Raw genomic sequence first — 12,778 nt, forward strand, 5'->3', positions numbered from 1 at the left:
ACGCAAGATCCACTTATAATCCTTCTGTTCGAAATTCTCAATCTCTCAGAGCCACATGTTTGAGAGAAATTTTTCATTTGATAAAGAGGAAGGAAATGAAATATTTGTCATTGCATTGTGAATCCCTCCCCTCATCCTCCTTCCTCTCTGTTTAACCAATATGCAGCTCTATTACTTACCATGTCCTTTGTTACTGGCCTTTTCAGCCTCCGAACCTCAACCCCAAACGAGGCTCAGGAATACTTTCATTAGAGGAGTGAAAAGAGAGAATAATAGGGAAAGGTATGCAAGGACTGGATATAACTTTCCCTTCAAAACCGAAAAAAAAAAAAATGACAGACCAATTAATAGAAGACCATTGGAACAGCATTCAGGCTCCACAAATTTGAGATGGGAACCTCCAACAAATTGATTTAACATTGACTAGCATTCATTTACATATTCCCTAGAAAATTCAGTTCATCTGTTTCTTCTTTTGAGCAAGTACTATATACAACAATGATAAATAGTTTTGGATAATTAAAAAAAAATGTAAATGGTTGACAAGGTACTTGAAATTTATTCCTTCATGTTATCAGCCACAGCGGAAGCTTTGCAGATTGGACACAAGTTCTTCATTGATAGCCATTTCTTGATGCAGCTCACATGGTAATTGTGGCCACAAAATTTCAACGAACCAACATCATCCATATCTTTGTACTCCTCCTGCCAATTGCAACATGGATTCTTAAATGAAAAAAAAAAAAAATGAAAATACAGTGACAGCCAAAATAACGAGATTCGTTAGACACAACCCAACGATAAAGGTGATGATCCAATCCACTAATAGTCAATTCTGAAACAACCAGGGAGACTAGAAAATTTTTTTTGGAGGAGGCTGACATAGGCCTATATAATAAACTAAATAAATATAAAATAAATAAAAATAATATAAAAACTTTTCTAGACTCAGTCTACTATAGACCCAAGACACAGAGAATTGAATCTCATTACATGAGACCCATATTTAACGTATCTTAGTTTACGGTGGACCCACCTAAGAATTTTTGGAGACTAAATAAAAAAAAATCAAATTATATTAATTTATTAAAATAATTTTAAAAATATTTTAAGAAACTAAAATTTTTATTGCTCACTATATTTTAAATCTTATTACTAATTTTGAGAGGGTCAAATGTAAAACAATTAAAAATTATATATAAAAATGTATATAAAAATATTTTTTTTTTGGGGGGGCAGTTTGGGAGGGCCAAGGCTCTCCCTTGTCCCCCTACTTCCGCCCATGGTAACACCAGCTGAGCCATTCCATAATTAGAATCATAGTTTTAAATAACGGTGGCCCTCCCAAACTCCCCCCTACTTCCGCCCATGGTAACAACAGCTAACAACAGCCGAGCCATTCCATAATTAGAATCATAGTCTTAAATAACAACTCTTATTGATCCTCTGATTTGCATGCGAAACGACTGTTACAATGGCCCCCTATTTGCCGGCATAACGACCGTTACCGACTGTTAAATAACGGCAACGGTTGTTACCAATAATTGAAATTTTTTATATCAACGGTTGTTACCAATAATTGAAATTTTTTTATATCCTTCCTCTTCTGCCTCCATTCTCAATTTCATTAATTTCTCTATTCTCAATTTCATTAGTTTTTATACTTTTCAACAATTTCAAAGACTATATTTTTTGAGTTCATTAGTTTTTATACTTTTCAACAATTTCAAAGACTATATTTTTTGAGTTTTCTCTTCACTTTCTCTTTTAAATTTCAATCTTTCTTGTATATTTTTCCTATAAACTTAAATTTATCATAAACTACTGTATTTCCAAACTTATTTCTTCTAAAAAGTTAATTAAATTTTATGTATTTTAGTTTTTAGTTACTTTTTCCCTTTTTTAAAAAGATTTTTGTCAATTAAATTGTTAGTTTTGAGTTCAAATTGTAATTTGAACTATTAGTTGACTCGATCTACAAAGATTATGTTGGTTTTTCTTATTTTAAATATATGATGTCTAACTTAAGTTAAATAATCTATATTTCATGTATTTATATTTATTATGCATTTGTATACATTGTTCTGAATTAAAATCTAATTAATATCATTTCATTTATGAACTTTGCAAATTTTTTTTAAAAACTTGCGTAACCAAGGCCGTTACCCTTACGTTACAGCCATACAAGTCTTTTTCTGTTACTCGCGACCGCAACCACGATTTAAAACTATGATTAGAATCCAACCGCCAATATATACTTGGAGAAGATTCTTACCAGGCAAATCACACAAGTTCCTTCATCCTCGCTTTGGCCTGAAGAACGATATACTGTTTCTGTCAAACACTTGGATATCAGATCTTCATCCAAACCTGTGCTGACACTCCCAATCCTTTCACCCAGTGCAAGTAGTTCCTGCTTGGTCCAATCATTCAAGAAGTTTAAGATTTCACAAAACCAGAGAGAAACAGACGTCAAATAAAATAACAATAATAACCTCATAGCTCATGTTGTCTATATCTAGCCTCATATCCCTATGCTGATCAAACAAATTTCTGGATCCATAAAAGGCTGAGCGATCCACAACCATAAAACCCTGTAGCACAATAGTAGAAAGTCCACTTAGAAGCAAATAAGCAACAAAGAATCAGATAATGATGCCTTAAAGATGCGGGAGATCATTGAACAGACAAAAAAATGCAATAATCAGCATCTTAAGTAATCTATCATGCAATTATGGAAGAAACAGCAGTCATTTAGAAAAAGAGAAGTTATGGCATATCATTCCATCTCATACACTTCTCTCAAAATGTACTAAAGCAAAATCATTTAGGAATTATACCTCAGATGAAAATCGATCATGAAGACTTGGCTCATTGGGCAGCGATCTGTATCTCTCATAAGAATTCCTTGATCTCCCATTCCTATCACTATTACGCCAAGCTGCAGTTGATAATAGCCTTGGTTGTCTGGATGAGAAATTTTCGGCAACCAATGGCATCCCATCATCAGAAGGTGCCATATGCCCCAACCGCAAACTGCTGGAGGAAGCCCTGAAAGTTGGGCTAGGTCTCTGAGAATAGCTACTGCGAATGCCTCTGGCAGAATGTGCTGAGGCACTATGGAAACTTTGAGGAACAACAGGGTTTCTACTTGAAATGAAATCATGGTGATATCCCCTAACATCTGCAGAAGCATTAGGTATGCTGCTTCCAACAAGGAAGTGGTTTGTCTCATGAGTATAACCATTAGCATCTGTGGCAGAGAGGCAAATTAGAAATATTGGAATTCAAATGTTGCATGAAAAATTATATGTACATTACTAACCCGAAACTAGCATCCTTCCAGAAGCAGTAGATGTTCTGGTATGACTCCAGTTATGTGTCATAGCGCTAGAACTTTGACTTGAGAAATCCACTGAGCTGGAATGGTCAAAAGGGTGACCTGCATGATAGGAATTATGGGAAGAATTGCTAGATAAATGGGTCCTAGACAGGTTGGTTTCTAGATCAAGTGCAGGCCTGCTTCTAACATTCCTGATAGAACTCTCAGGCCCAATTGAGAGATTGCCTCGATGGCTAGGGGCCATAGTAATGCATTCCCAGGCCATATATTGAGGATCTAAATTTGGTTTCTCCAGCCGCAACTCGGAAGGCACAGAGGGATCCGATGAACTTCCAGCACCATAATACCTGCTTGTACTGCCCCCTTCACATGAAGAGGGGACTCCAGGGCTTTTTCGCTTGTGGGGCCCCCTTCCATTGCCCATTGTAAGATCAAAAAGGTCACCCTCAATGCCATTAATCGTCTGTCTGTCATAATTGGAAGACGAAGCATGTGCATGATTTTCTGGAACTGCACAAAAGGTTCCCACTGTTGATGAATGCAGAAAAGGATCATGAGATGGGCCTGCAGCATCTGGCTGATAATGTGACACTTCAACACTGTGGCTTGAGGAAATAAATGCATTTGACATTGGTGCAGGGTTCCGTTGAGACGCAAAATGCACTCCATCCAGAGGCATACTTTCAGCATGGTAAAAGAAAGCACCATTCTCAGCAGGACCTACCCTGGCTGCATGAACTAGAGTATTAGATGTCGAACTCTTATGAAAGCTATGCAGATCTAGCTACAACCTCAAGAAAGCTATATAATGCCCTTTTTAGCTTTAATGCACCCCAAAATAGCTCCTAGTTTCACAAGTTCAATTCTTGTGCATCAAATGTTTTCCCCCTACCGCTGAAAAAATGACTTGTAAAGCTTAGCAAAATAACAGAATTGATGAAGCTTGCACAACCTTAAAAGTACTGATATCACAATAAATATAGACCACAATATCACAAAGCAAACCAAGTCATGTCTGGCCATATATGATAAGTTACAATGCAAACTATCAAGGGATCTGGACCATTTCATGGCATTTTCATCGAGAATATTTTCCCTAAAAATAATAATTTGCAAAATTTTAAATTAGCAATACCCAAATTTGCATAAGGTTGCTCTATATGCATATTATTCCAATTCTGATCCTGTTCGCCGTCGAACATTTGGGATGTGCTGAATAAATGCCTATGACCCATAACAATATTCCTTCGAACTTGAATTATGTCAAATTAAGGAGAAACCCAAAATCTGTATCAATAAAAAGTATCTCAATTAGCAAAAATAATGGCATAAATTATTCTAAATAAGAAAACAAAACAATCCCCTCTTTGTTAAGTATGCTTATACATTATGTTCAAATTTGCAAGAGCTATGTTTATCATCACAAATTTTCTACCAAAATGCCAAATGAACTAGTTTCAAGCATGTGATTGTGCATATGTTTTTGTGTCAATCATATTTATTTGTGGTCTTAATATATATATTATATATATATGTTAATATTAATAATTCAAACAAATGTTTACCACTTACCATTAACCATTCAAATTAGAGTACACTGAATTTTTTTAAGCCTTGAATCTTAGGAGGTCAAGACACCAAAATTGTAAATCAACATGCCCTTACTTTCACAAATGAAACAAGGCTATCAACGGCAACATCCTATTAGAATGCTAGGACATGATGCAGTGGAAAACAATAAAGGCGGCTCCCCAAACTGAGAATAATTGACCGTGAGTAGATAGAGACATCTGTATAGCCAAAATGAGAAGTAAGAAGATTGGATTATTTTGATCCTATCATCTCCAAGCACTGACTGAACTAATAAGTATTAGACTAGGAGATTCATAAGAAATAACAACCAAGAAAAAAAATCTCTCTCCTGGAGAAATAATGGATCCAACTCCGGTATAAGCAGAGATAAATGGTCATATATCTTACAAGCAGTGGGAAAATATGTTGGTACCTACTGCACAAGTCAATTGTCTTAAATCATCACTAGCACTGCAAGATGTAATCTCACCTACCATGTTACCGCATCAAATGCTATTAGACAGGAAGCCTCTCCTAGAAAGCCAAATGTGAGATATAGAGCTAAAGAAATTACTAAAACGTTCCTATAAACTATTACCAATCTCCTTCTTAGCCACCAACCTTTTGAGGATCGATATAATAATCACTGCAAAAAAAACATGTAAAATTAACAGGAAACTGTCTTGCAACATATTGTGAAATGAAAGAGAAGTTGGAGACATGCTAAAAACTTGCAGGCATGAAAAAAAATCCGTACCAGTCAAGCAATAGGAAGAGATCCCAGATTCATAATTTTAACAAACTGAAGAAGCTGATATATTACTCGCAGAAGTTATTTGGGAGAAAACTGTTTGTTGATTTTTGATAGATTTATACCTCTTCAAAATACCAGGAAAATCATAATTCTAAATCATAATGACAGCAGAAATAGGAAGAAATGAAGTTGTGAACTATCAAGTGAAAGGTGATAGTCCCAAAGATATCTAAGGAACACGTGGTTATTTAAAGTTAAACAGAAACACAGTAACACATGCATGTTTGCCTTTTCAAGGTACAGTAGGCATAAAGTAAAAGTATATTAAACAAAGGGAAAAAAATAGAGAAATTTCTAGAGTGAAAAAATGGAAACTAAAACCCCCAAGTGCTTCCTCACTAATTGTAGGAAAAAGATAATTCTAATTCTAAAATAACTTATCATCAACATTCAACAAATGCCTAAAGACTCAAAAGGACATGAGAAGGAAGAAATAATAGGGTAAGGACAAGAGATGGAGAAACTAACTTTCTTAGTTTTTGAAAGCAAAATCTTTCACTTCTTTTGGTAAACAATATTACCTTCAACATTTGAGTAACTGCCTATGAGTTTGTTTTACTTCAATCACCACTTCTTCTTGCAATTCCAATCAATAGTTAAAATAAAATAAAACAAAAATCCTTAAAAGGGTTTAATTCCAAATACAAATTGTAAAAACCTTAAAACTACATATGAATAGTTATTGCCTAAGATTAGCTGAATAATTTAGACTTAAATTTGCGTCTTACCTGTATAACTTCATACATTTTGTAAGTTAACTGCACCATGAAAAATGAAGTAAAAATAAAAGTTCTAATAGCCAGCCAGGAACTGCAATATTGAGCTGATGTAGAATTTACAACCACACTGTCCTAGTTTACCACTAAAAGTTGTAAGTGCAGTAATTTTTACAACAACTAAGTCTTAGTCTCAGACTAGTTGAGGCCAGCCATATGGATCCTTTTTCACTTTTCAGCTTTTTTTGAAGCTAATTTTAATACCCAAAAATTGTAAATATTTTTATATTATTTCCATCCACGTCATTTGTGATTTTATTCTTCATTGCAAACTCGGTTATCAATAGCTCTACCATAAAATAGATGAATTTAAAAAGAAGTTTCGCTACAAGATCCAAATTGGTTGTATAAATGGGAAGAATGATGGAGAAAGACACCTAAAAGAGGCATAAATAGTATAGAAAATCTTTAAAAGACAACGGCCAAACCAAGAAAAGATTAAGCAGCCATTTTATTGCCCGCATAGTAGTTCCTAATTCTATATTCCTACTTGAAGTTGCTTGTCCAAGATAACTGTAAATTTCCACATTAAGATGAAATCTTCCCCTAATTATAATGAAAAGTTTCTCTAAAAACTAGAATATACATGATTATAATAAGACAGCGTCGATTGTTACTATTGAAGTCTTTTATGATACAAAATCAAGGGTTGTATGTGTACCCCTAGAAAAGCATATGCAATAATCTGCATAAAACAAGCTTCCATAGTTCATATACATGTTTATAGATATTCCTGAAGATGAGTAAAAAAGAAGATGTCTAAGACACAAGGGGACACTCCCTAATGCCCAAGTCTCATAATTGTTCTTTAGTTTACAGCAGCAAAAACAAGCCTTGCCAGCAGCATAGTTAATTAATATGCAATCAGCACTCCAGTCAAGACACTCCATCTAGGAAGTGAAATTATGATCATTTGGACTTTTGATTTCAGTCGTGAGACATTAGGTACAAGTTTCCCCTCCAAGCTCATGACCTATGTAAACCTGAAGCCATCAGGCCTTGAACTTCAGCTATATAGACATTAGTATTCCATGCTTTTAATTATTGTTTTCCCCTATGATCAAGCTTACTGCCACCTAATGCTCTGCAACCAATGTGTAAATCACAAAATTTCTGGAGGTAACTAATGCATATCGCAGCACTCACAGCAATCCCAAAATTATGCCACCATCCATCACCAGATAAACCAAGTCGGTACAACATTAAGGGCACACCATTTTGATTATTCCCACAAGATAATTTTAGGATATCACATCTCATGATAGATCAAAATGCAGGCTGCAGATTATCTAGGTGACATCCGCTGAGCACACAGACATTAACGAATCCAACCTGAATTACTACTTCACAACTTCTGACCGAAACATATAAAGTTGACTACCACTCCAACAGAACTTCTGAAAATCAACCTTCATCCCCCCACACTGCACACCAAAAGGATCACATAGCAGGATTATAATTAGCCTCTTCATATTAATGCCACTTCCTAGATTTCCAATGATAATCTGTAGGACATTTTTTGCATCATTAATCATAATAGAAAACAAATAAGTCCATCAATCATGATCCTCAACTATAATTGTACAAATTTGCTTTTTATGGCAATAAACATAAGGCTTCCCACTGCGGAATTAGATTATCCAATAGCAAAAATGATGTTCAAAGTAATAAGAATAAGTAATGCTTGAAAGTGGAATTGGAAATCTTTAATACCATATACTTTGCTCTCCCCGAAAGAGACAACTTATATAACTGCAAAACAACAGACTGAGCTACTCTATTTTGAAGAGAACACAGGGTTTACCCAATAACCACAATGCGCCTGCAACACCATTTTCAATTCAGCATGTTTGGAAAGAAAAAAGCATTAACTTGATATTCAACACCAAGTGACAAAGGTAAATATATCGAGCCAATTATATACCACATATAACCTAAAATGAGGAAAAAAAACCATCAGAATTTGGGAAATGAAGACTTAAAATATAGATGATGTGTGGCAATACATTTTCAGAAATGTAGGAGTAAACTATGACGAGAATATAACCTTGAGCTAGCTGTTATTGGCCCACTTGGCCAACAGCTACAAAGCTACTAGGGATAAAATATGCAAGTTGATATTCGAATTGTCAGAGAAAGGGGATAAAAGAAAGAGAATTTAATAGAGAACATGCATCATCAAAACTTCTTACCTACAAACATGGACTTGACATCTATTCATCCTTCAGTTCAAAATCAACAATGTGACCAACAGTAAACACCATCAGATCAGAAGTGAGAACTAAACCTGCACAATAAGAAAAACAATCTAAATCTAGTTGATGCTAAGGTCATCAAGAGTAAAACTAGCGCTTAACTCAGGCCCTCATTCAAAAAACTAACATTTCAAATGCTTACACTATAAAGTAGAAAAAATATCTTAAGGTTTACTGCCACAAGAAAACTATATCAGTATCTTATAAGGCAGAATCAGAAAAAAAAAATTACAACAATAGCTAAGAGTATCTTCTTTCACTTCCACAAATTTGGTCAGCTTGGTGCATTAAAGACGACAACAAACGGGTAGTACTCGTGGAGTTCAATAGAAGCATGAAAACAAACAAGACATTTACTCAAATTCACTTGAATGAACAAAAATTATGCTCAGCAACCCAGCAAACGACTACCTTTGATTTGAAGAGCCTAGAAAAAGAGAATAGGATGATGGGCGTTCAGAGTAAGACATGAGAAGGTCAAAGGTACCCAAGAAGTACCAATAGCTCTTCTATAGCAAGATAGACACCTCTTACCTAACTGAATAACAGATTCAAAATAAATCTAGAATCTCTCTTCCAAATACCATATTGTACTGTTTAAACTTGACAGCACTAGTGTGTATTCAAGTACATTATTGAAACAAAAAATAACTAACGACAAAGAGAACCAAATGTAGACTTGCATGCAAATCTATGCCCGTGTAACTTCATCTAAGAGAGATATTGGGTTAATTAAATTAGAAAGTAAAGAGGTCTTATATTATTGAGACTAGATTAGCTGAACTCAACTGATACAACTTACAGACTAATTCTAAATATTCCCATATTAGAAAACGAGAAGTAAATATAAAACTATATAAAAAATGGAAAATGATCACATGAAAAATAAGTATAACTCCACCTAATTCAGAAAATCCATAATTCCTAAATACAGGTCAAACAAAAAAAAAAGTTAAAAAATAAAAAAGAGAAAGCCAAGGGGCAACAACCAAAAGCTAAAAGAAACTATTAACAACACGATCAAAGGCAAAACCAAAAACTGATCCAACCAGAAGATGATCAGACAGCAGATAATCAGAATTAAACGAATTTAAATGATCAAACCAGGAAACAGAAGCCAAAAGCTGATCAATTATAATATGATCAAACAGCAGATAACAAAAATAAAGAAAAAAAAGGTCGATCAAAGCAGATTAAGACAAAAAATTGCGAAACATGATACCGAGATGATCAAACGGAAAAGTCTACCTTGAAAATCCAGCGCCGGAAAGGGAATAAAAGTTAGAGAGAGAGAGAGAAGAAAATGGGTAAGGTAAGGTGAGATGAGGTTTGTTCCGCGAAGGAACAATGAAGTAAAGCGGTTGGGTGCTTGCGTTTGGCCCTGCTTCAAGAAATAAGAGGAGGAGAAAATGGCTGGTATGCCCACCGTTACCGGCTACCGATACAAAACGTATTAACTATTAGTGAATATATTTTTATTTTGATAAAGAAATTATTTATTATTTCATAATTATATTTAAATTTATAATTTAAATTAAAATAAAATATCTGAAAATTTGTAATTCTTTATATATTCATCCAGTTATTTGTTTTATCAATTCAATTACTATTACTAATTAATATTGTTATAGAATAATAATTTTGATAGTTATTTTCTTTTAAATATATGAATTTAAGAAAATAAACAAGCAAAGCTGTTTTTTTAATAATTTAACTCCTAAATGAAACCGGGCATGTGAGGGTGTTTTGGTATTTTTGAACTAGGTAAATAGTATTATAGTCGACTACGAATTCTAAATAAATTGGAAGATGATTGACAGTGTGTGGTAACCAAGAATCACTTGACACGCGTACTTCCTAGTTCTTATTTTGCAGTGGATTTTTGATGCGTATAAAATATTTGCATTTGCTCTTTCCTTATGCTCCTATGGATTTCTTTCTCTTTTAAGTGTTTTCTGGAGAGATTTTTTTTTTCTTTTAAATAATGATTATGATCTTAATTTATTAATATTGTATTATATTGATAATAATATATACGGATAAAAATAAGATAGTTTTTTATAATAATAATACTTAGTTATAAAGATGACTTATATTTTAAAATAAAACAAATAGCATAATATAATGCTTGTTAATGGATAACAATAAAATAGTAATATGTATTTTTTTAGATAATTTTATCATTATTAATTTTATTTTTTTATAAATTAATCTAAAAAGAATAAAAGTACCGATAATCATTTGAGAATAATATTGAAAAAAATAAAATTATATATATTTTATAGACATAATAATAAATAAAATTAAATTTAACTAATTAAAATTATTAATTTAATGTGATAAAATAATAATGTTAGAAAATAAATATTATATGAACTTAATTTCTTAAATAAAATGAAATTTTTATAATGTAATTTGTGTTAAAAGTTTTAGAAACATATTACAACAATGAATATATAATTTTTAACTTTATTATTAGGCGTTATTAAAAATGCAATCTTTAAATAATTTTTTTTTTTTATTTTAGTTAGCTTTTTAATATTATTTTAGATTGTAATAAAAATTTAATTTAATAAAATTAAATGTTAATATAAGTTAATAATTTTTATTAAATACTAATATAAATTTTTAAACGTTTTAGTTTAAATAACACTAATATAATTGTTTAATTAAATTACAAATTTTTAAATAAAATAAATAAATTTGTATTCTTATAATTAAGAAGAGTATTTTTTAGTAATATTAATATTTATTCTCCTCCCTTATATACGTTAGAGATAGGCTAAAATAAAAATATAAATAAAAAAATCACTTTTAAAAAATAGTTTTGTCCGTTCCTTAAAAAATTTTAGGACTTAACGAAGATAAAATAGCTGACCATCATTATTTGCTGCATTATTTAATTTTATTATTTTAAGTAAATATATTTTTAAATATATCAATTTAAATTATTTTTAAACCACAGTTAATAAATGACTTATAATAAATATATTTTAATATAATGTTATACCAAAATATTTTATTAAATAAAAGTATATATAAATAAAATAAGTTATTAACTTTATTTTATAATTTTTATCTACTTTTTTATACGTATTAAAAATATAATTTTTATTAATTTTATAATTATATATATTTTAAATATATTAAATTTTATTAAATATTCAGATATTTAAAAAAATTAATAAAATAAAATAAAATTATAATAATTAATTTATCTATCATTGTAATTTAAAAAAATAAAATTAATAATAATTTTAAAATAATTAAAAAGAAATAAATAAAAATTATAAAATAAAAAAAAATAATATATACCTAACTTTTGAAAATTTCCCGACTTAGCTCCAGTCTCTACAAAACAATATAGGGGAGCAATAATAATAATAATAATAATAATAATAATAATAATAATAATAATAATAATAATAATAATAATAATAATAATAATAATAATAATAATAATAATAATAATAATAGTAATAATAGATGCATTTCTTTTATGATATTATTTTAGGACTTCTTACCATAAAAAAATATTTTTGGATTTCATTTTCACCTTTTTCCTCTTTATCTCATATGTGATAGAAGTTTTCAATTTATTTATCTTTCTTTAACAAAATTGGTTAAGGATATTTTCTTTAAAAAATAAATTTAAATATCAATATCAATATTTAAAAACCAAACTAAGTGAATGTAAGTGAAAATTCCCCATCTTAATTGTCAAGAAAATCGAAGGGAAATGAAATGTAAGAAATGAAAAGAAAAAATACATATTTTTTTACGTTATTTGAATGGATTAATAATAAAAAAAGAAAATTAAGTTTCTCTAAAAAGAAAAGAGGAGAAAAAATAATTATAGCTCATATTTGTTTTTTAAAATTTAGACTCTATTTGTTTTATAAAATATTATTTAAAAAATATTTTTTATATTAGGAATATTCAAAGAAATTAATAAAAAAAGAAAAAATAACTTGTAATTTGAAAAAAAAATATTTTTTACATTTTAAAATTTTTATTA

At 30.9% G+C, this 12,778-nt stretch overlaps 1 protein-coding gene across 17 annotated transcripts; it reads right to left on the reverse strand.

Annotated features, from left to right (window-relative positions):
* Positions 1–358: 358 nt before the first annotated feature.
* Positions 359–10,160, reverse strand: LOC110620885 (probable E3 ubiquitin-protein ligase HIP1). 17 transcript variants are annotated; one of them, XM_043958993.1, is made up of 10 exons: positions 10,009–10,160; positions 8,698–8,792; positions 8,219–8,327; positions 5,009–5,133; positions 4,479–4,630; positions 3,326–4,072; positions 2,841–3,253; positions 2,496–2,594; positions 2,276–2,413; positions 359–705 (listed from the first exon to the last, which is right to left on the reverse strand). In XM_043958993.1, the coding sequence occupies exons 5-10, from the start codon at positions 4,576–4,578 to the stop codon at positions 559–561; spliced, it is 1,644 nt and encodes a 547-aa protein (XP_043814928.1). In that variant the 5' UTR covers positions 4,579–4,630; positions 5,009–5,133; positions 8,219–8,327; positions 8,698–8,792; positions 10,009–10,160; the 3' UTR covers positions 359–558. The 17 variants fall into 17 exon arrangements, with proteins under 17 accessions (XP_043814928.1, XP_043814926.1, XP_043814922.1 ...); XM_043958991.1 differs by having other exon boundaries at positions 4,916–5,133; XM_043958987.1 differs by having other exon boundaries at positions 4,916–5,561.
* Positions 10,161–12,778: the final 2,618 nt, after the last annotated feature.

Source organism: Manihot esculenta, chromosome 8, assembly GCF_001659605.2.
Source record: "Manihot esculenta cultivar AM560-2 chromosome 8, M.esculenta_v8, whole genome shotgun sequence".
Classification (NCBI taxonomy): domain Eukaryota; kingdom Viridiplantae; phylum Streptophyta; class Magnoliopsida; order Malpighiales; family Euphorbiaceae; genus Manihot; species Manihot esculenta.